The sequence below is a fragment of the Anolis carolinensis genome, chromosome 3 (assembly GCF_035594765.1).
Source record: "Anolis carolinensis isolate JA03-04 chromosome 3, rAnoCar3.1.pri, whole genome shotgun sequence".
Classification (NCBI taxonomy): domain Eukaryota; kingdom Metazoa; phylum Chordata; class Lepidosauria; order Squamata; family Dactyloidae; genus Anolis; species Anolis carolinensis.
Genome location: NC_085843.1, coordinates 181,886,179 through 181,913,379, shown reverse-complemented (window position 1 = coordinate 181,913,379; position 27,201 = coordinate 181,886,179). Strand labels below are relative to the sequence as shown.

At 37.0% G+C, this 27,201-nt stretch overlaps 1 protein-coding gene across 26 annotated transcripts in view; it reads right to left on the bottom strand.

Annotated features, from left to right (window-relative positions):
• kcnma1 (potassium calcium-activated channel subfamily M alpha 1) overlaps nucleotides 1-27,201 on the bottom strand; it is a 657,167-nt gene that overhangs the window by 223,534 nt on the left and 406,432 nt on the right. For 21 of the 26 annotated variants that reach the window (XM_062977436.1, XM_062977437.1, XM_062977438.1 and 18 more), the window contains exons 6-9: nucleotides 12,971-13,046; nucleotides 7,941-8,016; nucleotides 5,741-5,911; nucleotides 4,087-4,178 (exon numbers count right to left, since the gene is read on the bottom strand). In XM_062977436.1, the coding sequence (XP_062833506.1) occupies nucleotides 4,087-4,178; nucleotides 5,741-5,911; nucleotides 7,941-8,016; nucleotides 12,971-13,046 (415 nt within the window). Of the gene's footprint in view, nucleotides 1-3,903; nucleotides 3,996-4,086; nucleotides 4,179-5,740; nucleotides 5,912-7,940; nucleotides 8,017-12,970; nucleotides 13,047-27,201 lie in introns of all 26 variants that reach the window. The other 5 variants (XM_062977423.1, XM_062977426.1, XM_008114317.3 and 2 more) reach the window with 1 other exon arrangement.

Here is a 27,201-nt window from a genome sequence, read left to right as displayed (position 1 = left end):
TGATTTTATCTGGAAACTTTTTGACATTAGAAATCACAGAGCTGTAGTTTCTCATTAAGTTTGCTGCCAGAATCTGTGCTGAGAGGCTCAGTTAAAAACCATGTATTTCTAATTATTACCACATGCCTCCAATCCCAAGCAATGGAAGAGTTATTGGTTCTGACAGCCCATTCTCTCAATGTGAATTCCAAAGGAAAACTCAATTTTTTGGCCAAACATAACATTTCATCAATCTTGTTCTACTGACTGCAAAACCAATATCAAACATAAGACTGCTAATGGCTTTTTACTGTGTTGTTCCCAAGCTTATGTGCTCTGATGAAAGATGAATGGGAACAAAGACTTCTCCAAAGTATTTAGAAATTAGTTTTTTGAACCAGGAAATAATGCATAAAGTTAAATCGAACGCTCTATACACTGATGACAGAGTTCAGCTTAAATCAACAAAATATATACAGGCAAACAAGAGACACAGAAATGGAGACAAAACGAAGAACATATTTTAAAAGGAAAGCTGAAGCTCCCAGAGAGAAAATAAAGTTAAGCAAGCCACAAAGCTAGCAGAGAAGCCTGCAAGTTAGCTGTTGAAGCAACCAGAATATGGGGATGTGAAGATCAGATCTGTATGTAGAGACAACAGAGTAATGCTAGGTACCAGTGACAAAACATTTTTTTACAGACTATCTTCTTTTAGTGTTATTTATCCAGGCAAAATGACAGTGGATGTCATATGTATCTCCGTAATCCTATTTATCGAAGTGCTTTATTCAATGTTTATATCGCTTAGGTTTCAGTCCTGCACCCATTTTTCACAGAGCTTGAAAAAGATAACGCTTATGGAAAAGTGATCATGTTGGCAGGGAATTCTGAAAATTGAAAAAAGTTGTAGCACTAAAAGGAACTTTTCCAAACTCTTTTTTTCCGAGGAGGTTTATTCTCATTTTTGAGAAGACATGGGCTTAAAAATCTGGATCTTTGTGGACTGCAGGATGTTGACATTAACTATCCCTAATGGTCTGGGGAATTAGACAAAACATGGAAGATTTTAATTAATGAGTCAATTAATTAGACATACCAAATATAAACCTCTTTCAATTCTGTTTAATGTGGTCCAAACTATACTTTACAATGTGGAGATAAGAGTTCAAAACCAAAGGTAAGCGATGCCTTTTCAGACTATTTTCTCATGTGAAAAAGCTTCCAAAATATGATAAATCCTGCATAAATAGAAAATGTGGTTTTCACAATTATGGTTTTGTTTTTATGTGGAGTCCATTAAAAATATTTTAGCAGCAGCAGCCTGAAGTGGTACAATTCAAGAGTATTTAACTCTGCTAGATCATTCTGCAAATATGCAGAATGCTGACTCTCGTTCCCAGCTATTGAGTGCTAGATTATATCTACAGCTGAGTATCCCTTTTCAGAAATGCTTGGGACCAGATGTGTTTAGGCTTTCAGATTATTATTATTATTACTATTATTATTTGAATTTTGGAATACCTGTATTCTTGTATACCTGTATGAGTTATCTTGGAGATGGAAATCCATTTATGTTTCATATCCACTTTATACAATAGCCTGAAGTTAATTTTATACAATATTTTAATGGTTTTGTCCATGAAAGACAATATTTATGACCTTTTATTTGTAATAAAATGAGATGGGATACAACAGCCAAAACCACATTCTTACTAGCTGGTTATAACACCATTCTAATAACAAAAGTTGCCTTTTATCTGTTTTATCTGCATTCAAAAACAGAGCAAAGTATACTGATCAGATTGGTATACAGTGTAAGAGGGATGAGGACATCTGATGTATAAACTTAAGATTAAGGTACATTTGGTTATAAGTTTGTCATCCCCAATTTTTCTATCTGTACTTGTATATTTATAATTTTACTTGGACTCGATGTATACTGTATGTTGTGTTTATATTGTCTGTTTTGATAAAGCCAATTGGCTGATCAATAAAATCATTTTGTTTCTATTTTGTCCATGAAACAAAGTTTGTTTATATTGAATCATTATAAAGCAAAGGTTTCAGAACCTTAGCAACCCATGTGGACAATCTGAATATTTTAGAATTCTGGGATGCACAAAAGCTGTCACAGAATAGCAGGAGGAACCTTTGTGTTCAAAAACATTTTAATTTCACATTCTCAATTTTGAGTAATGAGGCTCATCCATGTCACAACTCTATATGATTAAGATTTAGCATTTTTAATTGGTGGGGCTTTATCACATTTATTGGGGCAGGAAAAGGGAAAGAACTATGGTCGCCCTAGTTAAATGAGTGTTAGGTGCCTAAAGAAATGAATTGGAATATTGCCAATTGCCAACAGGATATAATAATGTAAAAGCAAATATGTGATTATGGATTATGGGGACTGGTGACTTGTGGAGGCAGGGCCAAATGGATCCGATACCATCACTTCACAAAATGACATAAAGCTGATGGTACTTGTGTGTCTGTGTGTTTTTTTAAACCCACACACATGTGAAAGCATATTCCATGGTTTAATTAAAAATGAAATAGCCATTCTTCATTCTACTTCTACGAGTTACAAAATGGTAAATATGCATTTAATGTATTACTATTGACCAGGGGATTTAATTTAGGGTGGGATAATTAGTTCTTTCAGACTTCTTTTCTGTGAAATGGCAGAACACATAGTGATATGAACAGAAAATGATATAAAGATGTGCAGTTGGATACAACTAGGAAGGTCACATACAGACCATCTGAGGTATCTCCACAGTAGGTATTGTGCACAGTTTTGTGTCAGCTAGCCTGCTCCTTTTAGCATTGTCAAGGTAAGTAATTTTTAGCAATCCATTTCTGAAGACTAGTATATTGTATATGGTTGCTTTCAATTCACAAAAATGGTATCTGATCTGTGTTAGTGGCATGTCTATTTTGACAACTTATAAGTTTGGGGAGGGAGGAAAGAAGTGTACAAGGAAGGGTTTTAAAATAGTAACCAGGACAACTTTTTAGAAACTATGTTATTACACAAATATTAATGAAAATATAATTTAGGTTTTCAAGAGAGAGTCAAATCAATTGAAGAAAAGCTTTTGGCAGTCTTTTGACTGGATATCAGTGTCAAAGTCATTTCAGAACACAGACACACAGGCCTACATATAACATATTTCTGGGGGGAAATGGGGTTTAGCCTTATATTAATGTGCATACATCTAATCTCCAAGGAAACTAGCATAGGGTTGGCTCATACTGCCTGTATTACTCTCAGAAGTAGTTTAGTGGTACATACAGCAGCCACATGTAAGAACTGGTGCTTCATGTAGAACCTGTATATGCAAACACTTTGATCTATATGGGTGTGGTAGTCTTTTTGGGCGTCCATCATATTCAGGCACATCATGAGAGCTGTGGGTTCAGCTCCAATGCCTCTACCTGAGCACAGCCTTTTGGAGTTTGCTGCACACTGCTAAGATAGTAACATGGGAAGGGTTTACAATTTCAATATAAAGATGGATCATAGGATCCATATTTGTATAGCACCTACACAGGTGTGGTTCTTTTCTGATGGAAAGAATTTTAGCACAACTAATAGTTTAACTCTATAAGCTGACAGCAAATTAATAATAGCAGGGTTATCTTCAAGACTATGCAAGCTGAGCCCTGGTGTTGTCCAGACCTCCCTTGCAGAACAGGAGATGCCGTTGTGACTTGTACCTTAGCATGGCCCAGGTCTCTAAAATGTAGTGTGACAACTTGAGAAAAGGACATTTGATGTCAACAGGACACACACAAACACACAAACACACACAGAGAGGAGTGCATCATGGTGTGTCCGTGAGTCAGATGTCACCATCATGGCGGGCTGTTTAACGTCACACAACCACGCCTGGACTTTTTTTTAATTTTAAGACTTACTTTCTGCCTCGGGTTGAGTTATAAGTCCCGCCGTATTTCTTCCGGTTAAGGATGAGAGCAGCAATTTCTGGCACGTAGCGCGCAAACATTGCCTACATGCATGAAACAAAAACAAAAAAAGAAAATGGCATGCAGAGAGTGTTCTACTGCACCAGAGGCAGCAGAGCCTCTTGGAATACTTACTTTCTTCCACTAACCGCACTATAGGAACCACCATATTTCTTGCGGTTTCCTATTAACTCTATGATTTCAGGGACGTAGCTGGCAAACATGGCCTAAGGAAGAAGATAGGAGACAGAAGAAAAGACTAAAAAGAGAGGCCAAAGAAAGGGGGATGATGAATATTTTAAGAAGATATATTATCTTTAAGATCCGAAAACAAAAGACTTAGATCCATAAAAGGTTTTTTTCCCCAAAAGGGTTTTTTTTAAAAAAAAAAGTTTCTTTTTATAAAATCAAAACAAGAAGGTTGGACATAAAAGTTGGTCTTGAAGAGATGCACACCTGAGCAACTAAAGAAAATGATCAAAAGATGGAGAAAGGCACACAAAACAAAACAAAACAAAAATCCAAGAACAAAATGAGGTCAACGTAGCAACCAATTGACAAAGCACTGCCATGGCTACAATTTTCTGAAAGGGGGCAAGCGGAAATATTCAAAGATTACAGGCCGCCAAAATGCCCGAACAAAGACGAAGCAAACAAAAAAGCATGGGTTATTTACTATGCTAATAAACTACAAAAGACTGGGAGAATCCCCCGTTATCAAAGAAAACAAGATGGTAGCAGAGGCTTTCCTCCACACGCATGTGAATGAACATGGTGTAGCTTAAATAATATATATTTTTAAAAGTTTGCCTTTTAAAAAAGTTGTTAAGAACATGGAAGAATGCAAAAGAAAAAAGTGATGAGGAGGGGAAATGTAATCTGCCATGTTTTGTCCAACAAACATTTTGCGTGTGGCTGGATACTTCTAAGAGCTGCTGCCAGTGAACTTGGCCTCATTTTTGGTTCAACATTAGAAATAAATGCATATAAATATATTGCATTTATAATGCTTTTGGTAGGTGCAACATCCCCTAAAAGAGATGTATATGAGATATATGAAACTATGTAAGAAGACTTACACTATGTGACTTAATGTACATAGTACGTATAGGGTAGGCTGAATTTTATGTTACTTACCTTGTAAAATGCATATCATAGTACTAGGAATGCTGTTTTTAAAAACCAAAATTGGCAATTGTTGCCACAGTATCTTTGACACTGACAGAAAAATAACAAAGGCAATTTGATTAGAAACAAGTTAAAGATCTACTTTTGTTCAATGTACTTACTCAGCATGTCCAAGCACAGCAGAAACATAACTTGCTGACCTGTTTGGAAATGTTTACTGCTGACAGCATGTGTTAGCACCATGTTACCTTGCATGGTATTAAAATGAAAGAGATCATAGTTTGCCAATGTCTAGAACGGGCAAGCGGCTCTTTAAAGATGGTCCTAAGCCACAGTGTTTGTTGGAATATTGGGAAGGAACACAGAAGGGAGGGGGGTTCTTGAAACCGCAGCTAACTTTATATTATCATTACTATAATCACCAAATTAAAACACTGCCAGTAATTATTAAGTTAATGTTATACATTCTTCGGGAACTTTCTGTATCTGCATGCACTACGTTTTAAGGATTCCACGATATTTGCATGTCAGTTAAGTAAACAGTTGTATAAAATACAAGTTTTTCCAATATATTTTGCAATATTTTAAACAGCTCATCCATATAATCACTGCTATAATCTCTGAAAAAGAAATCCAACACGAAATAACATAAGAATTTTACCAATCCCCCGAGGATGAAGAAGACCATGAAAAGGCGACCAAGGGTTGTTTTTGCATAAACATCTCCATAACCAACAGTGGACATAGTAACCATTAGTAAATAAACACATTCCCAATATGTAAGCGCTTGGTTATTTTGGAAGTTTTCCCATGGATCCCCTGAGTTCTCCACCTACAACAGAAAAATAACAGCAGATAAATGTTTCAGATTCTACAAAGTAAAAGGAGAATATTCCTTTTCATACATTAATTGCATGTTGGTGAGCTCTGAAAGATAGAGGTTTAGCTCCTTGCTCAGACATGAATCTGTTGTGTGTTCAGGACCAAATATTTTTCTCTCTATATATATATTGGATTTTAAGGCACCATCAATTGTAAGATATATACTCATTTCAGTACTACCAACAGAAAAAAATGTTTATTTCTATACTGTACATAAAAATGCACCCATGCTTTTAAGACACACCTCATTTTTAGAGACGTTTATATGTGGAAAGTTGTTTCTAAGAATTGAAGAAATATAGTAATCTATGTCCAGTTTGCTGTGATGTTAAATAATGAGGACTATTAAAAAAAGAAAAGAAACTAGAACACTAACAGCAGATCTTTAATCTTGGAATCTATTCAGAACCCCGTGTTTCTCTGGAGCCATTTACACTGCCATATAACAGTTTGTTATTACATTATGTGACCAGCGTAGACCCATATAATGCAGATCAATGCAGTTAAGCTGCATTATATGAGTCTAAACTGACCATATAACAGTTTGAAATTGCATTATATGGCAGCATAGATGGGGCCCTAGTCTATCTCAATATGGATATGCACAATGTTTTCTGTGTCATCTGCATTAAAAAGCTACATGTTTCATTGTGCTAAAAAGTCCTTTGAAACATTTCAAGATATTCTCTACCCTTGGAAGACAATCATACGTGGCCACAAGTGATTGCCTACAGTAGTAAACTTGAATACTGAAAGATAATGGAACAAAAATCCTTTGGGTCAATTAGGCTTCCCAAGTAGGTTTTCCAATTGCCAAGAAACCTATTTTTTTACCAGAATATTATTATCATTCCTAAAAGACATATGCAGATATATTGTAGATAAAATTATTGAGCAATTCTGGTCTTATAGAGAACCAAGCTCTGGCAAACTTTCTTGTGTCCCCCCCCCCAAAAAAGGGGGGGGTGAGGTATGTCTACTTCCCCTGATCAACCACTGTTGATATGCTGGAGCGGTAAAGTCAGTTGGGGCAGGGATGTGGAACTGTGTGAAACGTGGGCTTCTTCTTCACCTCTCAGAGCCACAAACACAGTCACATGCAACTAATCAGGTTAATCGATCCCACAAAGAGGAGACATTCTGGACAATGTTTCAATACATGCTTGCTTTAGCAAACATCCCACAAGAGAAGCTTGATACAGCATTAGGATTAAAGATTACTTTGCTTTACAAAGGCATCAGATTTGTTAATTTGCCATACATTATTTTGGATAGGCCTGCAAAGCAAAATATGCATCAGTCTGGGAGCATACACATATTGTACAAATAATTATTTTAACAAACAACTCACATATTAATAGTATTACATAAATATCAGTAATATGTTAGCTGCTTGATATAAATATGCACAAGTATCCTGCCTGTAGTGATTAATTTTACTTGTTTTTCCTGAGGAAACAGTGCCACCTTGTGGTTATTTACTGACTTCAACAAATGCAGTTAAATATGTCTTTGATTTCAGAATTGCTTAATCATTCGACTAAGACCAAATTAGAAGCAGTTTTATTCCTGTCCTCCCACTAATGTTATTATTGTGATGCAAAGAAATTTGAGTGACAGCAAGTTGGGGCTGAGTGGGGCAGATGTTTGCTTTAATGTTTCCTGTATTTTCCCCGGCTAGCAAGACCAAAGATCACCGAAACTATTTGGAGACATGCATTGGAATTTTTCTAATAGTTGTGAATCATTGTCATGTGGTTAGATTTTTTTAAAATCATGGGTGGAAAAAATTTATCCCCTCCCTTACATTGTCAAAAAAAAAACACACACACACATACACAAAAAACAAGCAACTGCCTTTAAAATGCTTTGTATTTGTGAGCATGCATTAGACAAGACAAAACAAGGTTCAGTAAAGTAATAACAAGCATAGGAAATCCATGACACCACCACCATAAGTCTTTTCAAATCATACTTACCAAATGTATAAATCCAGCTGCTGTCAGCCATGTGCTAATAAATATTGAGCACAGATTCACCAACTTGATGGAATTACTGGGTTGTTGTTGTTTTTTTTTTTTTTTTAAAGTGAGGAATGGAGAAAGAAAAAACAAGATGCTCTTAGAGTGTTCTTTCAGTTGAACTTCCTTTACAGAATCTAATCTATTCAAGAACTAACTCTTGTGTCAGCTTTTCTTGTGGAGATCCATCACTTTCCCTCTAGGACTTCCTGTCCTACTTTCTGTGTTAAGGCATCAGGCTGGCAAAACGGATGCCATTGTCAACTCAACAAATCACATGCCCCAAATAGAAAGCAATTCCAAGGTGAGAATCTCTGCATTTGGCTTGCAATAATGCTTTGGTGTGTTTCCCAAAATCCATGGTTTGTTGAATTGCTCATTGAATAATTTGTTTATGAATGCAGATAAAATCTCCCTTATCTGGAATCCAAAATCTGAAATATTTCAAAATCCAAAACTTTTTGCTTCCAGCTGCCCACTTCCATCTTTGGGGAAAGGAGGGCTAGTTACAAATCCAGTGTCCACTTTTTCTTTTTCTGATTGAGGAAGAGGAGAGGGGGAATCTCCATTTATACAAGTCTCTATAAATAGTAATTATCCCATGTACTTCTGTTCTGGTCTTCTATCAGGCTAATAGTCAGTTGGGGGGGGGGGGGGGGGGATTGCTGGAAATGGCCAGAAAGGTTAGCATGGAGTGACCTCATTGGCAGGTGGGGATAGGGAGGAGGAGTTTGACAGTCATTCCCAACTATTGTGCTAAATGGGCTATGCTAAGTGTGCTGACAGCTGGGGAAGATATGAAAATCTTTTCACAGGGGGGCTTGGATAAGTGGCCTTCTTCCTTCTTTTCTCGTTTCTCTTTCCACTGTAAAGGTGCCTTGAGGACAAAAACTTATCAGGTGCTGGACATGTGACTAGCCCACTTTCCCCCTATCCCTCAATCACTATGCAAATACAGGTATTCAAAAATAATGATCCGACCCCGGGCATTTCAGATATGGGAGACACAATCACTATATATGCTGAGGGTAATCAGTAGTTTCCAGTCCACAACACCTACAAATTATTTCTTCATTATGCCAAAATCATCTTGGGTTTGGGATTTGATTTCTGCTTTTTGAAAGAGTGATCAAGGGGAAATGAACATATATTTTAACCTAGAGTGCTAGATTTCAAAGTACATTTAAAAATACACAGCTATGGAGCATACATCACCAGGCACAGCTAAGATAAAAAGAAACATGGCAAGGAACAATCCATATCTGAATACCACATAAATATTCTGTCTGTTTTTGTTTCAAGTGACATTGTAGGCAAATCTTTACTTATACTTTTCCGGGCCCAAATAAATGCATTGGGATTGTGTGGCTGTCATATTTGGGCTAGCTGTTGCCCACCAGTTCTCTAACCAAGGGCAAGGCATATATCTTTTAATTTAACACATTTAAATCATTTAACTATTGCTTTAAAGTTTTTGATTCATAGAAATAATTTTTGAATTGATGACAAACTATTTGCTGGCCTTCTGAAAAATGTTTTAATGTTTTTTGTGGCTATCTTGTATGTTTATACATAAGTGTTTAATGCCTGTGTATGAGATGCTTTTGTCTTTTCAGCTAGGGGTCTAAATATAGATGGATTAGGCACCAACATTTTCCTGCTTTTTAAGCTCTTAGAGACATCTGTGCAATCCCTAATTCTGACCGAGCCCAGTCTAAGCTCCTGAAGTTTTACTGCAACCTCATTTAAATCACCAAAGAGGGGGAGAAAGTAATCAATTTAAATTGCTTCACTTTATTCAGTTTAGAAAACTGACACAGGGGAGAAAAATAATGTAGGTATACAACTGTGTATATTTTCAAAGGTAACTATATTAACATCAAACATGTAATGCCTGTAGTGTTGGCTTTCCCCTTCAGGAACAGGCATGTTGTTAAGATATTCTTTGCTCAGATCTAATTAGTAGACCAATATACATGAAAGCAGGGTTTTATATGAGATTAAGGGTGTGGTGTCGTGTTTTGAATGTTAGGCTATGACTCTAGAGATTGGAGTTCACATTGCCACATAGCCATGAAAACTCACTGGTTGACCCTGAGCACATCACACACTCTCGGCTCAGAGGAAGGCAAAAGCAAATCTTGGCAAGACCCCCCCCCACCACCACACACACACACACACACAGACACACACACTCCCAATACATTGCTGTAAATTGGGAAAAAAAGTGAAGGCACACAACAGCAAAGTACAGCACACTGCTGTTTAGTCCACTTCCTCAGAACATCAAACAGTTCAAAATGGGAGAGAGGAACTGAATATAATGTACCCATTACCCCATCTCCGCAAAGTACCTGTTAATTATCTAGCCTGGGTTGGGTACCTATATTGATACTCTTTTATGTGAATGACCACTAAAAAAATAGTAAATCTTCTCCTTAATATTCAGATAATTTAAAAAAGACTAAGAACTTTCTGCTAACCAGTGGTTGCTCCCATGCTCGGGAACTTTCTTCTCTGAGAGGTTAAGCTGGATCCTTACTTGCCTTTCTTTCATTCACAAGCCAAAACATTCATATTCAGGGAAGTTTTTAACATGGAAGCAGGAGAGCTTTTATTGAGGGGTTATTCTTTCTAATCTTGTATATGTTTTTAAATATAATTTTAAGCTGCTTTTTCTTTTAATTTTTCTTTTAATTATTTTTAATCTTTTAATTGCCACTTTGGGTCTCACTCCGAGAAAAAGGTGGCATACAAATGCAACAAATAAATAAACAACTTTCCTCACACAGCTGATTTCCTAGGGATGAAGGAATTATGAAAGGGTTACTGATGCTCTTAAAACCTTATCAGGCACAGATAATGAATGTGTTATCTCCTCTGCCATCACAGAGTCCTCTAGAACCCATCACATGATGCAGGGCTACTTCTAGTGGAACTATGTGCTGGCAGCATTGCAGCATCCGACTCCTCATTGGAGAACAAAAGAGGAACCGAAGAGGAAGTGGGGACAGACAGCAAAACATTGTAGGAAGGGAGACTATGGGCCCCGATGGGAGGTAACACAGCCTAATGGCTCCCTACGCTGCCCCATTTTGCCCCGCGATTTCTCTCACTGCCCCCCGCTTTACCCCTGTCCATATGATGAGGCATGTTTGTCTCTAAATCCAAGTTTTCACCTACTACATTGTTTTTCAACCTGATATAGCAGACTTGATATAACAGATAAGCAGTGGTCCTATATTTATTCAAAATAATCATAATGCCTTGGAAATTGCCATAAACTTTTGCAGACCAACATCATCAAACTGAAAACCAATTTGAGTACCATTTGTCTACTATATTCACTTAGCTACTCCTTCCTGGTAGTACCCCACCACATGGGCAGTTGTCTAAACTGTAGAGGAAGAATATCATCCCTACAATTACACTTGCTATTAAGTGTATTTTCCTCTATAAAAGGAAATATATTATCATTATAGAGGGGGGGGGGGTGATCCACTGACATGAGTGGGATTAGGGAAGAACTCACATGGGTGTCACCATGGTTTGTGTTTTTGCATTTATTGCCTGGCAGCAATAGCTAAAGGGTGGAACTACTTGGGATTAAGTAATTGTAGCAGTTGCTCAAAGTAATTCCACCTAGTTTTCTTTTCTCATTCATAGTGTGATCAGAGATTGGAACAGTTACTTTTTTGGATTATCATTCCATGACCACTTATCTGTAGAGACAATGGGAATTGTATACCAAAAAGCTTCTCAGAGTTCTAGCCCTAAACCTTTAAAACAATGCTCTCTAAAGCTATTCTTTTTTCCTTTTTGCTTGCCCTTGCCTGCTAAATCATCACATCCCATTCTGAAGTGCTACTCTAGAATAACAAAATCAGGGCCAAGGTTCCAAATAAGCTGCCTTCCTATGAAGTAAAACTTGGAAATTTTCTGAATAGTGTTAAAATCCAAATATACCATCAAACCAAATCAAATATACAATTTTGTATATATAATTGGCTTAATATATTCTTACAGAATTTAGATGAAGCACATCTGATTTTGCAATGGAAGACTGCAATTTTAAAAGTACTAACTCGAAATCTCAAATGGAGTTGTAAATTTTACCAAGTGCCAACTCTAAAATAAATAATCAGTCTATTTGCTGTCTATTCCGTACAGAGGAATGGGGGTATACTGTGAATACTGGCCTGAGAGTGGGGAAAAGAAAATGGGAGAACTTATGAGATATAACTTTGTCACTTATATCTACAAAGGATTTTAAAAACAAACTTGGGGAGAAGTAGAGTGCATATTGTATTTAAAGTTCTGACAAATGGTATTTTCTAAAATCTGCTATAAGTACACCCAACAAATATTCATCTTCAAGTCTTTGAGGTTATACTGTAGCATCAGTGAACTGAATGCAAAGGAAAATCCCTTGAAATGTGATAAATTGTGAAATGAAACAGTGTTTTCAATTTATATTTGCTTTCATGTCCATTGGATATGTAAAGTATTAGCAGGAATTAGCCAATCAATGAATGCTGCCAGGAAACTGCAAGGGAAAACTAGCAAACTGTATGCAGAAGCAACAGTATGTGACTGACCAAACAGATGTGGATTCTCCAAGCGCAATTAAGCATTCTGTTCATTATGGCTGTAGCACTTTGAACAGTTTGCTGTGCGTAAGAAAGACCCTTTTCATTAAACATGCATACGACTGTACTGTAAATCCCTGGATATCCTATCACATAAGCAAAAGACAATTTATAAAACAGAAGCAGACTCCCTATGATACTGGTACAAATAAGATCATTAAGGAGTTGTCTTCTGAATTGCAATAACAGCAGTTGAAAAACAAACTAACATAAATTTTGCTTATATTTGAAAATCAGACATAATCAGACAGAGGGCTAAAGTTTTTCATTCATCCATCCCTCCCACAAAATGAAATAATCCATTATGCAAAAGGTCAAAAGCATGTATTAACTCCTTACCTTGTTTTAAGGATATTCAGAAACTGCAAAATTTCTGAGAACTGTATCAGTCTAAGAGCTCGTAAAAATCTTAAACCTGTATTTGTGAAAAAATGAGACAAGAAAAGAAGGGTTTATTAGAACATTTTCATCCTTACATGCATTTCAGTGGCAAATGTGAAACCAAAAGTGGCATTGTGACAAATACCCTTGAAATATTGCTCCATATTAAACATTGCAATTCTTTTGCGAGTTATTTTCAGAGAAACTGAAGTTTCCTTGCTGAAAAGTTCCTGACACTCAAAATGTTAATTATAAAACTTATGGAAAAGAAAGATTTAATTCTGAAATATCTCCCTAAAAGACCACAAGTCCTTCTCAAACTCTCCTGAAAAATGAGTGATTATGTGCCTACAGTAAGATAAAGACAATCAAACAGTACATGTTTGTGATTAAGATGATAATTCTATGTGACGTAAAACTTTTGTTGGAAAGCTTTGCGCTATTACTACAAATTTCTAATTTCTGCTGAGTGATCGATACATTGGGGGTTGATTTAGTAAAGCTTATAGTATGCTAGATTTTTTTTAAATGATATTTTTCTAAGAAAAACTATGAGTGAGCCCAGTGTTCATGGAGGATAACTCCATAAATGCTCCCACAGCACAGATAAATATTGTCAAAGATTAAAGGCTTAAATTATTATGGGAGATTTATGGTGATAGGAAATAATTTTGTTGCAAATATCCCTCTCTTAAGAGAAGAGGTACATTGGGTATTATAAACATACAGCTTATGAAGTAAGAAGAAAAGTTTGGAGGACAAATTTCTGTGCGCGCGCAATCAGATGCAGAACATTACATAGTCATATGCTCAATTTTTCATCTCATATTCTTTTAATGTTTCTCATCATTCCCTTCAATGAAATTGATGAATCAGTTTTGAAACAGGGACACCCCACTCCCCACCATGTTTTTTTATATGTATGCTGGTTTTAAAAATCCTATGTAGTTAGTTATGTAATTGTTGTTCAAGTGTGTTTATGTGCATGTATGTATTGTTTTCTTCGTGGGGTTTTTTGTGTTAATATTCTGAATTAAAAATGAAAAAAGAGAAAGAAATGTAGGCCTAAATGAAATTAGTAGTACCAATCAAAACACACTGAATAATTGTTGAATGGTAAATCAACACTCATGAAAATCCCAATGAACTTCATTGGCTATTCTAGTTCAGACTATCAAATGGATTTAGGTTTAACGATCTAAATAAAAACTGATTCAAATGTTTAGAAGAAGACAGTCTGACATTCTATTTCATTTCTAGTGCCATTTCTTATTAGCCAAGATGTCTCAGTGTATACAATTACAGAATCTCAAAATTGGAAGGACTCTCCAGTCCATTCCCTGTCATGTAGGAATGCACAACTAAAGTACTCCCAAAATATTTATGTTTAAAGAGCTCTGAAGGTGGAGAGTCCAGAACCTACTGAGTCAATCTATTCTACTGTTGAACTGCACTTATGGTTAAAAAAGTTATTCCTAATGTTTAGGAGAAGCTTTACTTCTTTTAATGTGAAGCTATTGGTACAGCAGCAACAAACTTTCTCCATCTTTTGCACGGCATCCCTTCAGATATTTAAAGATGACTCAGGTAATCTCTCATTGACTTCTTTCTTAAGCTCCCAAAGTCATTCCCCATAAGACTTAACAGACATTTGATCATCTTGATTGCCCTTCTTTGTACAGGTTCCACCCTGTCAATATCCTTCTGGAATGGTTAGTGCCCAAAATTGGACACACTATTTCAGATGAGGTTTGACCAAAGCAGAAGAGAGTAACACTATGGACTTCATCAGACCGGCAGGAGAAAAGTAGGGAAAAGCATTGGGGGAAATGGGGAAACATCTTGCCCCATTCTATCCCAGCAGGGTCTGTCTTTGGGGATGGACAACCATCCCACAACCTTTCCCATCTGCTTTTTGCTTCCCCTTGTTCCCCCCTCCCAATTTCTCGAAGCAGGAATCGGGTAAGAGCCCGACTCCTGAGAAGGGAGCCTTCTCTCCCTTGTAGCAAGCTGGCAAGACGCAGTATTGCAGGAGGCCACTGGGTGGCCTCCAGAAGTGGCCGTACATCCTGGGATGGCCTCTGTGGGACTCTCTTTTGCCAGTATGCGATGAGGTGGTAAAATCTCCCTCAACTGGAAAACTACACTAATGTTGAAGAAGCCAGAATTCCATTATTTGTGTCCGTTTGTTTGGCTCCTACATCACACTGTTGGTTCATGTTTAGCTTGTGATCTTCTAAAACTCTTATCTCCTATGTAGGATTCACCTGCTCTTAGTCACATTAACAAGTAGTAAAACCTTATTTGTTAAATAGCATCCTGATATCAACACAGATGCTTGAAGAAGAATGAAATAAAAAGAGAAATATAGCCACAGAAACAGAAACAAAGCAGCAAGAAAGCAATTACCACATAAAATAATTACAGTGTATGCAGTGGTTGCATCTCCTCCTGAAAATCATGGTACCTAAGATGTAAATTTTAAAATCCTTATATTTGGCTTGGTTCTACAACAGGTAACTTTGAATGTAATTTTGTAAACATCTCACAAAATAATCCTTAATTTTCAGTAAATCTAAACTAAAGCTTATTGCCATGTTATTTCTTTGTTGTTGCTCTTATTTCAAATATTTGCACTTAACAAAACCTTAGAAGCAATACAACTATAAAATCAAAAATGTAGTAAGCAACTAATCATTAGCAGCGGTTGATTAATGTAAAACAGCAATCTAAACATGTGATATCTAAAAGACACGTGCATATGAAAAGTGTTTGTGTTAATAAGCCATCATGTATGGCTGAGGCACCATACATACAGGAAAGGCCCTGTCTCAGGCAAAGCCGTCCCAAGGTAATTTTCGGGAGTAGGCAGCTGGAATTTTGGTGCCCATCCCAAATTCCCCCCCCCCAAACAAATTGCTGATAAATACCAGCGGTAGCGGCGGCGGAAGGCCCAGCCACCCATCCGCGTGCCCGCCCTCCTGCTCTCCCTCAGAGTCCGCGTGGTCAATTGGAAGGCCTGCGCACATGCACAGGCCCATCGATGGGTAGGCGGCAGGCGAGGAGTCCTCGGACTCTGAGGGAAAGCAGGAGGGTGTCCGCACGGACGGGTGGCTGGGCCTTCCGCCACCGCCGCCTCGACAGCTCCCCCACAAGGTCTGCACCACAGGCGACCGCCTAATTCGCCTCAATGTTGGACTGCCTCTGGTCTCAGGTCACGACCCACTGCATACCTTCTCACATAGATAGAAAGATCCAAAGAAGATCCTCTGTGTATAGTTTTAATTATTATGGAGATTCACAGGAACATAGAATCAGAGAATTGGAAAGGCACCCATGAGTCATCAAGACCAGTCCCTTATTCGATGCAGGTTCATGTGAGATAAAACAGACCTTGAGCTGTGATGATCCTGTCAGGATTTCAAACCTTAAAACTAGAATTCTGACTTACACTGTTTAAAAGTAGCAGTTATGTTCCATTTACTGTGTCTAGTCCATTAACTAATTCTAATCCATAATCCAATCTGTAAATGCCATTCCACATTAACAACATATTGCATTATTCAGGTAGGATGCGAGAAAAACATACATAATTGTGGCCAAACTATCTTAGTTGACACACCAACCCAGTTGGGCAATGATGTTTAATGTTTCAGAAGCTACGTGGACATCAGTCACCTTAACCTGACTACGTACTACCAGAGTACTATTCTGTTGATTTATATTATTTTAATGGATACATTTGAAATGATTTTAAAGTCATATATGGTTCAATATGTTTTTAAATCTTTTTATGTGCTTTTACCTATATATCTATATCTTATCTGTATTTTTTCATTTGTGCCAGTTTTAGAGAAAAGATAGGGTGACGATGACAATTATGATGATAATGATGATGTTTTAGCACAGGTGAGACATTGCTTTTCCACATGATATACATTAAGAAACCATTGTATTGCTAGATAGCATTATTTTAGGAAATATGGGAAGAAAGCTTCTGTTAATGATGCCATAAGAAAAAAAATACTAGAATCGAAACACTTTAGAAAAGCTTTTCAAGGGGTATTTATTCACTAATCCCCCAGTCCTGATCAACAGGAAGAAGCAGAATCAGCAAGGGAACATTCTGTTGAAAAGTCTTTGTAGTGTTTTTGCTTATGCATGCAGAATGTTACTTCAATTGAGTTTCGTCCCAAATACAAAATCGTCTGGAGAATCAAATTAAGAGAAAGATGCAGATGAATACTCAGATGACACTGGGATACAATATTCTAACATTGATACAATGAGAATACTGTCCAAAAGGTAGATAAACAATATGGCAATTAAATACTAAAGTACTAGTGCTCCATTTAGAGCTACGACACAGTTCTGAATAAAGCATAATTGTACACACAATATAGGAACTAGTGCTTTGGAACCGAGTCTCAAAACCTCTTGCAGATCTGCTGCAAGCAACAAACCTCTGACAAAAATGTGTTCCAGATTGATTCAGCTATCTTTGAGTTCCATGATGTTCAACAATATAATTTGCTGAAGTGATAATGCAGAATTTCAGGGAAACTAGCAGTATACTATCAAAAATCACATAAAGGAAATGATAGATAGAACCATCTTGGAGTGTTTGTATTCTGGTTTTGCAAACCTATACTCATCACAAAGAGCTAAATTCAGTGTTTTAGCCCAGGTCACCCATGGAGCCTGTCGCCTCTCATCAAATGACACCAACATGGCACCATGGGTGAAGGAGGGCAGAGCCGGCACATGCTGCCAACGTGGCAACACGGAAAGCTTCCTGTTGCCATTACAAGCAACAGGGGAAATCTGCATGCTCCACACTTCACCCCATAGGATCAGCTGGAAGAGGAGTTGGGTTATGTGGGGTGTAAAGTGCTGGGTTACACACGCCCCCCAACAACATGGAGTGACTTTGGCAGCCATGTGATAAGATTGTAAATCCTTCCATGTGCTTTCTCTCACACTTTCTCTCCCACTCCAACTCTTTTCCTGCTCACTAATCTTTGGGAAAATAATGGCAAAGGCTGATGCACATTCATGAGTCTTAGCTGCCATTTTCTCCCAAAAAAACCCTCTGTTTTAGCCAAACAGTTTGAGTTTTCTTTCATGCATCTCTTCTAACACTATAATCCCATTTTAGATAGGCCAAATTGAAATCTTCAGGAAATTCTAATTCTGGGCTGAGATTACAACTATAATTCACAATAGTGTTAGGTGTAAGGGAGTGCGGGAGAGGCATGGGCAGTGTTTTCCATTACAAATGTATTCTCCCAGCAAAATTCTCCTGTGCGGGTTGAGAGAAGAGATCATTCAAAAGACTAATCTTGAAATAAAGCTAGAACATTTCTTCTGATAGAAGGAGAATTGGAAAGGAGGCCAAGATGGGCCAGGGTAAAAAAGAAGTCAAATTATGCAAATTCCAAACCTCCTCCAGCCCAAGGACACAGTCACATTGCTGGAAAAAATGTAGGCCAGGATGAGGGTAATCCTAAACCATTTCTAACCCCTATAGGGAGAGTTCCATTTGGTTAGAGTCAGCTCAACTGGCTTTGGTTCTGTTTGCCTGTTAGGATTGCATGGTAGAAAAGCTCTGAAATAGCTGCCTTCTATATCCCCTTGACAAGTAGTGCATAAGGGTCTGCACCTAGTTCATGGGGTTGAGGAAAGATTAATAGTCAAACCGGTACTGTAACTGCTGGTTCAATGAAAAGGTAAGAGTTAATACAATTGGGTGGGGAAAATATGAAGCAATTAGCTTCAGAACTGATTTCTGCATAGCTAGAAGCCATCTGATTCAACGAACTTTTGATTTGAGTAATAGAGAGTGTTCCCGTGCATGCTCCTGAAGTGGCTCCAACAGGGTTTGCATTACAGTATCAAAAATAAAAAGGAATCTCAATTGCTCTTGGTTTTTTTAAAAGAAAGAAAGAAAAGAAAGAAATGCTATGTTTTTAACCTGCTATTTGTGACTCAGTACAATCCACTCTGCTAAATTCATGTTTTTGATAGGATTAATCAACACAGCAAGAGGTGACATCGCTCACAGGTCCTAAATCTTTTTAAAGGGGGGTACAGACTCCTTGATAGAATAATCCAGTTGCAAACAGCAAACATGAATGTAGGATTCACAAAGGGTAAATTGCTTTAAAGCTCAACACTCCCACAATCTTTCTCCTCCTTAGCACACTAAGAAAGTTCAACAACATCAACGCTGTCCTCTTCCACGGTTTGTTATTGGATAGTCAGGAGGAAGAGCTGCATTGGGGTAACAGTGCTGGCAAAGGGACTAATAGCCCCCACCACACACACACACACACACACACACACACACACACACACACACTGCTGCAATATGTGGAAAGCAATGTAAGCACTGCAAAACACTGTTAAACATCTATTATATGATATCAATTCTTATTATCAGTATCTGACAAACAGAGCCGACCCTAGGTATTTTTCAAGTGTAGGCGAACAGAATTTTGGCGCCCCCCCCCCTCCCCACAAACCAATCACTGAAAAATAAAAGCATTGGATAAGCGAAAATGTTGGATAATAAGGAGGGATTAAGGAAAAGCCTATGAAACATCAAATTACATTAAGATTTTACAAATTAACCACCTCATGTTTTACAAGTAATCAACAGAAAAAGCAGTCTCAACTGCGCCCCCGTATGTTTTGCACCCCAAGCGACTGCTTAATTCGCCTCATTGTTGGACCGGTTCTGCTAACAAATCTAAATCTGTCCTCCTTACACCAGTATGTCATCCTCTCTGAGATTTTTCAGTTTTGTTCATCTATTGATCTTGGGCCTGGGACTGGTCACATTTAAGACTAATGCTTCCTTAACAACCTAAATTGATTTCCAGGTCTCCACACTACCTTTTTGCACATCATTGGTGTTAATGAGCACCACATCAATTGACTCCTAGGCAAGGTTCCTAGGCAATGTCCCCAATTTTTGCAACAGACACAAAGCTATCCTGTCATCATCTCTGCACCAAATGCAGTGTTTTCTACATGTCAATCAGTTGATTTATCCACAAACACCAGTAGCCAGAAGTATGTCAGTGGTAAAAAAAAAGGCACCTCTCCATTTACCAACTAATGAGACTCTTCTAAGAGGACAATTCCTTTTCTTTGAGAGTCATGGCCTCCTTCCCGGGGACTTTCACTTCCCATAACTGCAGAAAATTAACCATGTTGAGAATGAAATGACACCCCAACATCCACAAAGGCCTTAACAACGAATCTCTCCCCCCCCCCCCCCTCAAATAAACTACTTTAAAATTTATGGAATCTCCTCATGCTTCCTGAGAGTAAGAGACTCACTGTAGTAAGTATACACAAGCCAATGGTAGCAAATGTGCCAGTCAGCACAATTGGATAGACACTATACCTCTGATGCTGTTCTACCTGTTTATATAATAAACACCATACTTACTTTTTTATACTAACTACCATACTTTTATTTCAACTGACAGTTTGGTTACCAGGAGTTCTTGCTAATGAAGGAAAAGAAGGACTGTCTCCCTTACCTACCTCCCTAAACTCTCTGGGAAGATTATTGGCCCTTCACCTGACTTTATGACTGCATCTACACTGCCACACAATGAAGTCTGAAACTGCATAATACAGCACTGAGCTATATTATGTAAGTCTACACTGGCCAAATAATGCAGATTCAGAGTTCATTATATTTAAAGGGGACCTGTGTTATTATACCTCGGATACTGCTGCCAGGAAACTCCTGATACACAGTAAACTAGATGGCCCTTCCCACTGTCCTGAATCCATCCAGGATTGTAGCGCAAAGTACCTAATCTTTAAGGAATGACTCACTTTGCCTCAGCTTACTCCAGAAATAGTAATCTAGGGCACCGGCTACCACACTGTGTTCTGTGGAACCTTAGGGTTCCATCAAACCATTGTAGGAGTTCCACAAAAATCTTCTTTAAAAATAATTTTTTTAAAGTTAGTGCCAGAATATAAGGATTTTATTGAAATTCAATTTATATTTGCTTTTAAAATGATATTTCAGTCTGTGCCACTGAATGACTTATGGGTAGGACTGAGAGACATATAACCATCAGTAGCCAGAAAAGCTCTCTGAGCAGTGCTCTCCTTTGTGACCATCTATCAATGTAAATCAGGCTTTTCAGCTTCTGCTTACACCAAAACCAAATTTAGTTGGATCCTGCCAACAATTTATGTATTCAGACATAAAGCCCAATTTCAAAACTATCTTAAATACAAAAATGAAAAAAAAATCATCATTTAGGTGTAAAACCAATATTCTCCGTACCAAAATAAAGTTATGTGGTTATATTTAAAATCTTTCATCTTTATTTCCAAATTTACTACATTATACAAAACACTCGGGTAATAGGAGTAGGTGAAAGATGGAAGAACTTTGTGTGTTCCCAATACTTAAGGACAAAGTTAAAGTTTCTCAGAAAAATCAGGGAAAGATTAAGGTTCTTGTGGGGAAAAAATATTCTGAAGGGTTCCATGATCAAAATAGTTTGGGAACTGCTGATCTACGATAATATCTGACTATTTCCTTAAAATTTTGTTGGTTTAAGCAAAGCAAAATAAAATAGAATGTTATAAAACAGACATTATGAAAAAATCAAGAATAAAAATTTATTTCAGAACATGCAGAGAGCATACAATGTTGATTGAGAGTATTCAGAACCCTGCAGTAAACTGGCGTTAAACAAAAAGCAAAATGATATCTAAGAATTTGAGACAAAGATTTATTCTATCAAATGTATCCATAAAACAGAAACTAGATAATTTATTATATTCATTTGGCTACAAACAGGAATAGTTACGAACATTTTAAGCCTGCAGAATACAAAAGGAAAACAAGTGAAATGTGGAAATTATGTAAACAAAAAAGTTTAAAAAATAATCATGTGGGCACTTTGGATAGTTAAAACAACAGTTCGACAAACAAACACAAATATTAAAAAGATCACCTATTCATTGTCTAACAAAGGTTTTGCACCACAGCTTTAACATACCTTGGAAATATGAGTAATAGAGAAGTAGGGGATAATAAATGTTTTAGAGGTGGGGGGGGGGGGAGGGAGAGTAAGTATCACTGAATCAAATTACAGCTAATTCTCAAGTACTGCTTACAATTCTGTTGCTTTACTGTTCCACATCACAATTCCGAGTGCAATTAGAAATAAGTCAATTGAGTGAAGGGATCAGGTATGCAAATTTTAGCAAAGAATGAGGCATATTGCATATAGGGTACATGCACAGAGGTAATGAAGACATATCTATATAGCATGTCAAGGCACTATATAAATTTCCTGGTCAAAGGGCAGGAAAGCAGAGCTATCCCAACCCTATCTCCCTTGCTACATGAAGACTCTTTGTAAGCTATTAGCTGGATCTTACATATATAATGATTTTGGGGTAGCATCTACCACTGCCACCACAACTGAGGACAACAGCCAGTTTAGTGTATACAGGATTTACTGAGTGAAATGCAGTACTCTGCCCTCTAACAGCAAGAAATGGGATAGATGTGAATAAGATAGACACAAAAGAGAAAATGTATAGAGTAGGATTTTAAAAATGAGGTAGAAATAAATACTGAAAAGAAGAGAAGTATGACAAAGATGGGGGGGCGCAGAAAGGCAACAGGAGTATCTGGAAGGCTCAAGCACAATTACAGACTATTTAGATCTGACATCACTTGTTTTCGATTTATGGGCAAGACACCAAGCAATGTTTATATTTACTGGAGAGTGTGTGTAGGGTATACTACTGAGAAATTAATTCCATTTTGAGTTACCCTTGTTTTTTTTTCTCTACAGCTTGTTTTGCTTTTTGCTTTGTATTATGGGCTACCATATTACCATACTATAATTATAAATTGAAATTCTTTTACAATAAAAGTTTTAAAAATTAATAATATTTGTTAGTTCAGAAATGTTCTTTCTAAGGAAAAATCCCATCGGAAATTAAGCAAATCCGTAAGTGTTGATATTATTTTTGCCACATACGGTATATTATAAATAGTTGTATCAATTTTATAAAAGAAGGGTAGTATAGACTATTAAACCCAAATGTATAAAAACTAAGTAAAACTAAAAGAGTGTCAAGCTGAAATTGCAGACTAATAGAAAATAAGCAATTGATATTTTTTAAAGGATTACATATTTTAAAAAGATAATAACAGATAATAAATGTAAGTTAAATACTTCAAATTGTATAGTTATTTCATAATGAGAACATTAGAATATTAATTTATATTACTATTCCACCATCAAAGAATTGAAAAACAGTTTTAATGGAGGAAAGAAACAACGTGAAAATTCTTCATCTAAATCTGAGACAACAGACAACGTAAAAAAAAATGAATAGCTGACCAATACCTTTACGTATATTTGTAACTCCCAAAGGAAAAAGAGAAAAATATAGGTCTGCCAGAATTATTGGTAACATTAGTTGTTTATGTAAATTTGTAACACTGCAGCACTAATTTTTATAAGATGTGAGGTTTAATACTGAATTAACCTAACTATGAAAAAAGAGAAAAAATGTTTCTCAGTCCAACGAGGAACACAAGGACATCTAATTAAACATTCACACACACACACACAAATGAAAATCAGGAAAAATAACAATTATAATAATGATGGAAGCATTTTACAGGCAACAGATTGTTAATAAAATGAGAAATGTGATTAAAAATATAAAAGTACAATACACAATTGTGAAATGTTTTTATGAGCCTACATTTCGTATAGTAACCAAGACACTTTTGCCATAAAATGAATTTCCCAAAACAATGTTATCTTCCATTTTGCAAACAAAAATATAAGAAATATGTATACATGAATAATTAGGAAAATAACTTTCTTTGAGGAAATGTCTGTTAAAACTTTTTCCATTATAACTACAAATACAACAAGAAATATTATTATTTTGGAAAATAATATTAGCACAATAATATTAATTGCAGCATACTATTATTAGTAAAGTCATGCTAGTCCGTACTAGTGTTACTGAAGATACATTCAACCAAAGATGACGTTACAAAGGATACAGGTGCAGAGAACCCTTGCAAAATTCCTTACCCCAGTATGAGCCAACCCTATAACAAGATGCCAAGGTCTGCCGAAAAGTATGCTGCTCTTCCTTTTCAGGAACATTATGCCCGGTTTTGACTCTGTATCCATTTTTGAACAAATCTCCATGAGATTTCTTACGACGCCGAGTACTTCTATATGTCTCCGTCCGTGCACCCCCTGAGGGGCTGTGATAGACCAAAATCTTACTAGGAATCATCACTACCAAGTTTTAGGATTAAACAATAACAACAAAACCCACAACAGCAGATTTCTAAAGTCTGCAAAATCAGCCTAAATGCAAAGCCAAAAAAGAAAAAAAAGAAGAAAAATAGAGAGCAACAGAAACAGGAGACTTATATAACATGAAAGTGTTGAGAATCAGTCTTTCAAGCTGGAAACCTATAACTTTAAAATAGATTTGGGGAAACAATAGATTCTAAAATTTATATTGTATCAAAATATTTTTGAGACAACATAAAGTGAAGATGAAAGAGAAAGGTGAAAAATATTTTCTATCAGTTTTGTTCCCTAAATATAGGGGCAAAAGCACCCAAAAGACAACCAAATCGCTAAGACAGAATGACTATCCACGCAGACACTCTTCTGATTTGTGCAAAACCAAGGCTTAAAAAGCATCTCTTCCTATCCGGATATTACCATATAAGCTCCTTTCATACCCCCCCCCAATGTGCTTCCTCCCCAGCCGGAGAAAGCAGTACAGATTACCATTGGGCGGGGGGGGGGGGGATGATGCTTTCATTCACAAACCCACAAAATGTATTTGGTTGTCACATAAATTGTTCCTTCAGCAGTATTACATGTTCTATGTTGGTTAAAGCTCATCTACTGCACTGAGGTCACATAATCAGCCCACTTTCACAGGATTTAGTCCTTGTGAATTGAGGAGGGGGACTTTTTCGACTAATCCTCAGTTAATGACAACTGAAATACCACATACTTTGAGCTGTAACAAGGCGTAGGCATAAACTGGTGGTATTCAGTGAAGTTGTGAAAGTGGTCAATACTTGCACATTTTTTTACTTTGAACTAAAGCCGCTTCCAATGTGCTCAAGTTAAGATAATGATTTTCATTATTATTGGATGCTACTCTTTCATGACAAAATGACTTAAGCCTCAGCACAGCTGTCAGACAGTCACATGTACACAATCCATTATGAATTCAAATGCAGCCTTCTTTCTTAAGCTCCACTTTCACATAAAAACTGTCATTCCAGTCCTCAAAGCTGAGCTAATTCAAGATATTGCTGACCCAATACATCTGTTTCTCTTAGCAAAAACAAGGAGATATTGACAGAGGCTGTTATTTGTCTCAATGGCTTCAAGAAACCTCCTTATTCAGAGAACGAACAGAACTCTCTCCCATATATCTATCTGTATCTATATATCAGAAAACAAAAAAAAATTATCTATTTCTTCCCCACCATTTCCCACATGAGACTCAAGATGGCTTACAATGACACAGCAGAACCCAGTAAGTTTTTTTAATGGCAAATACAAAACAATTTAAAACAATTTAAATATTTATGACATGAATTCAAAATATAGTTAAAATATGCTAAAAATACTGGCAGTCCCCAAATTCCAAACAAGATAGGCTCTGTACATTTGTTCTTAAATTGAATTTTTATGTAACCTGGAACAGGTACATTTTTAAGTGGAACTCCAGCCCAAAGCTTTAGATAGTATAAAGAAGGGTTAACACTTCTGTGGTGTTTGTTTCAATCATTATCATAATCATCACCATCACCTTTATTTATACCCCACCTTTCTCTCTGTGGGGACTCAAGGTTACTAATACTCCACACTAGGCAAATTTAAAAGGTGCAATACACAAGTTAAAAAGCAATTAAATAGTAGTAGTGTGGTAAAAACAAAATCAAAATACATAGCAATAGGTATACATGGCATTTCAAACTGATACTGTCTGTGCCCCTGTTCAGAAGATTTCACCTCACTTTCTGTCCCTGTGATAATTGAATTTTGAAAAGAAAAAAATGGTTACTATGAAAACAAGGATTGGTAAGAAAGCTTCAGTTGAGAATTTTTTTCCCCATGATAATTCTTCCAGGAGTAAATTTCCTTTCAAGGGGTAGATTTCTCACTTCCTATCATCTCACCCCCATTCTTGCCTATGGGTTATAGTCTGGTATTTGTAACTCTGGGAATGCCTGCACTCAAACAATTAAAATTACATTCAAAACTAAATCTCTCCATCTCTGCCCCCCCCCACCCCACAAACAACTTCCCCAGAAGCCTGCCCCTCATTATCCTACAAATGCCTGATGGCAAAGAAATGTCTTAATCTGCTTTCAAAAGGTAAGCAAGGATGGGCCATCCTGGTCTCTCTTGACAAGGGTTTCCAAAGTCTGAGAGCAGCCACCAAAAAGATGCTCTTCCAGGTTCACACCAAACACGCTTGTGCCGGGACAGAGAAAAATCCCTTCCCAGAGAACTGTAGATTTCTTACAGGTTCATAGAGGGAGATACAGTCCTTCAAATAAACCCGACCCGTATAAAAGGAAACGTTATTAATCTGTCCAGAAAAATCAAATTTGCTGTGATAAGAGGGTGGCACCATGAGAAACATACCATGCCTGAAGCGCTCTCAGTCTGTTCTCTGCCACATAATGTCAGGGGCCACTAATGTGGCTGGTCTGAAACACCAGGTTTTGACACCACATGTGGTAGCAACACATATCTACTCCAAACTTTTTTCAGATTTCTTCTTCATTTCTCCTGTTGTTTGACCATACCTCATTTCTGAGCTGATGATAGCCAATGAAAAGCCAATGTCTTTGTGACATCAGCTACTGTTGCATAAATCCACACCTTTCTCTTGAATTTCACCAATCTTTTCTGTTGATTGCTAAACATTCCCACTTCTAGGGGATCATGCTAATGGAGTGCTCGGGTCACAAAGGTTCTGCTTTATATTTTAACCATAAGCAGGAAAACTACTTCTGTTTCCATATGTAGTTCCCGAGAAAGTAATTTCATTCCATGTTCAAAAGTGGACTGGGCTAACAACTGCATTTTCTTCAACATAGACACTGCAAT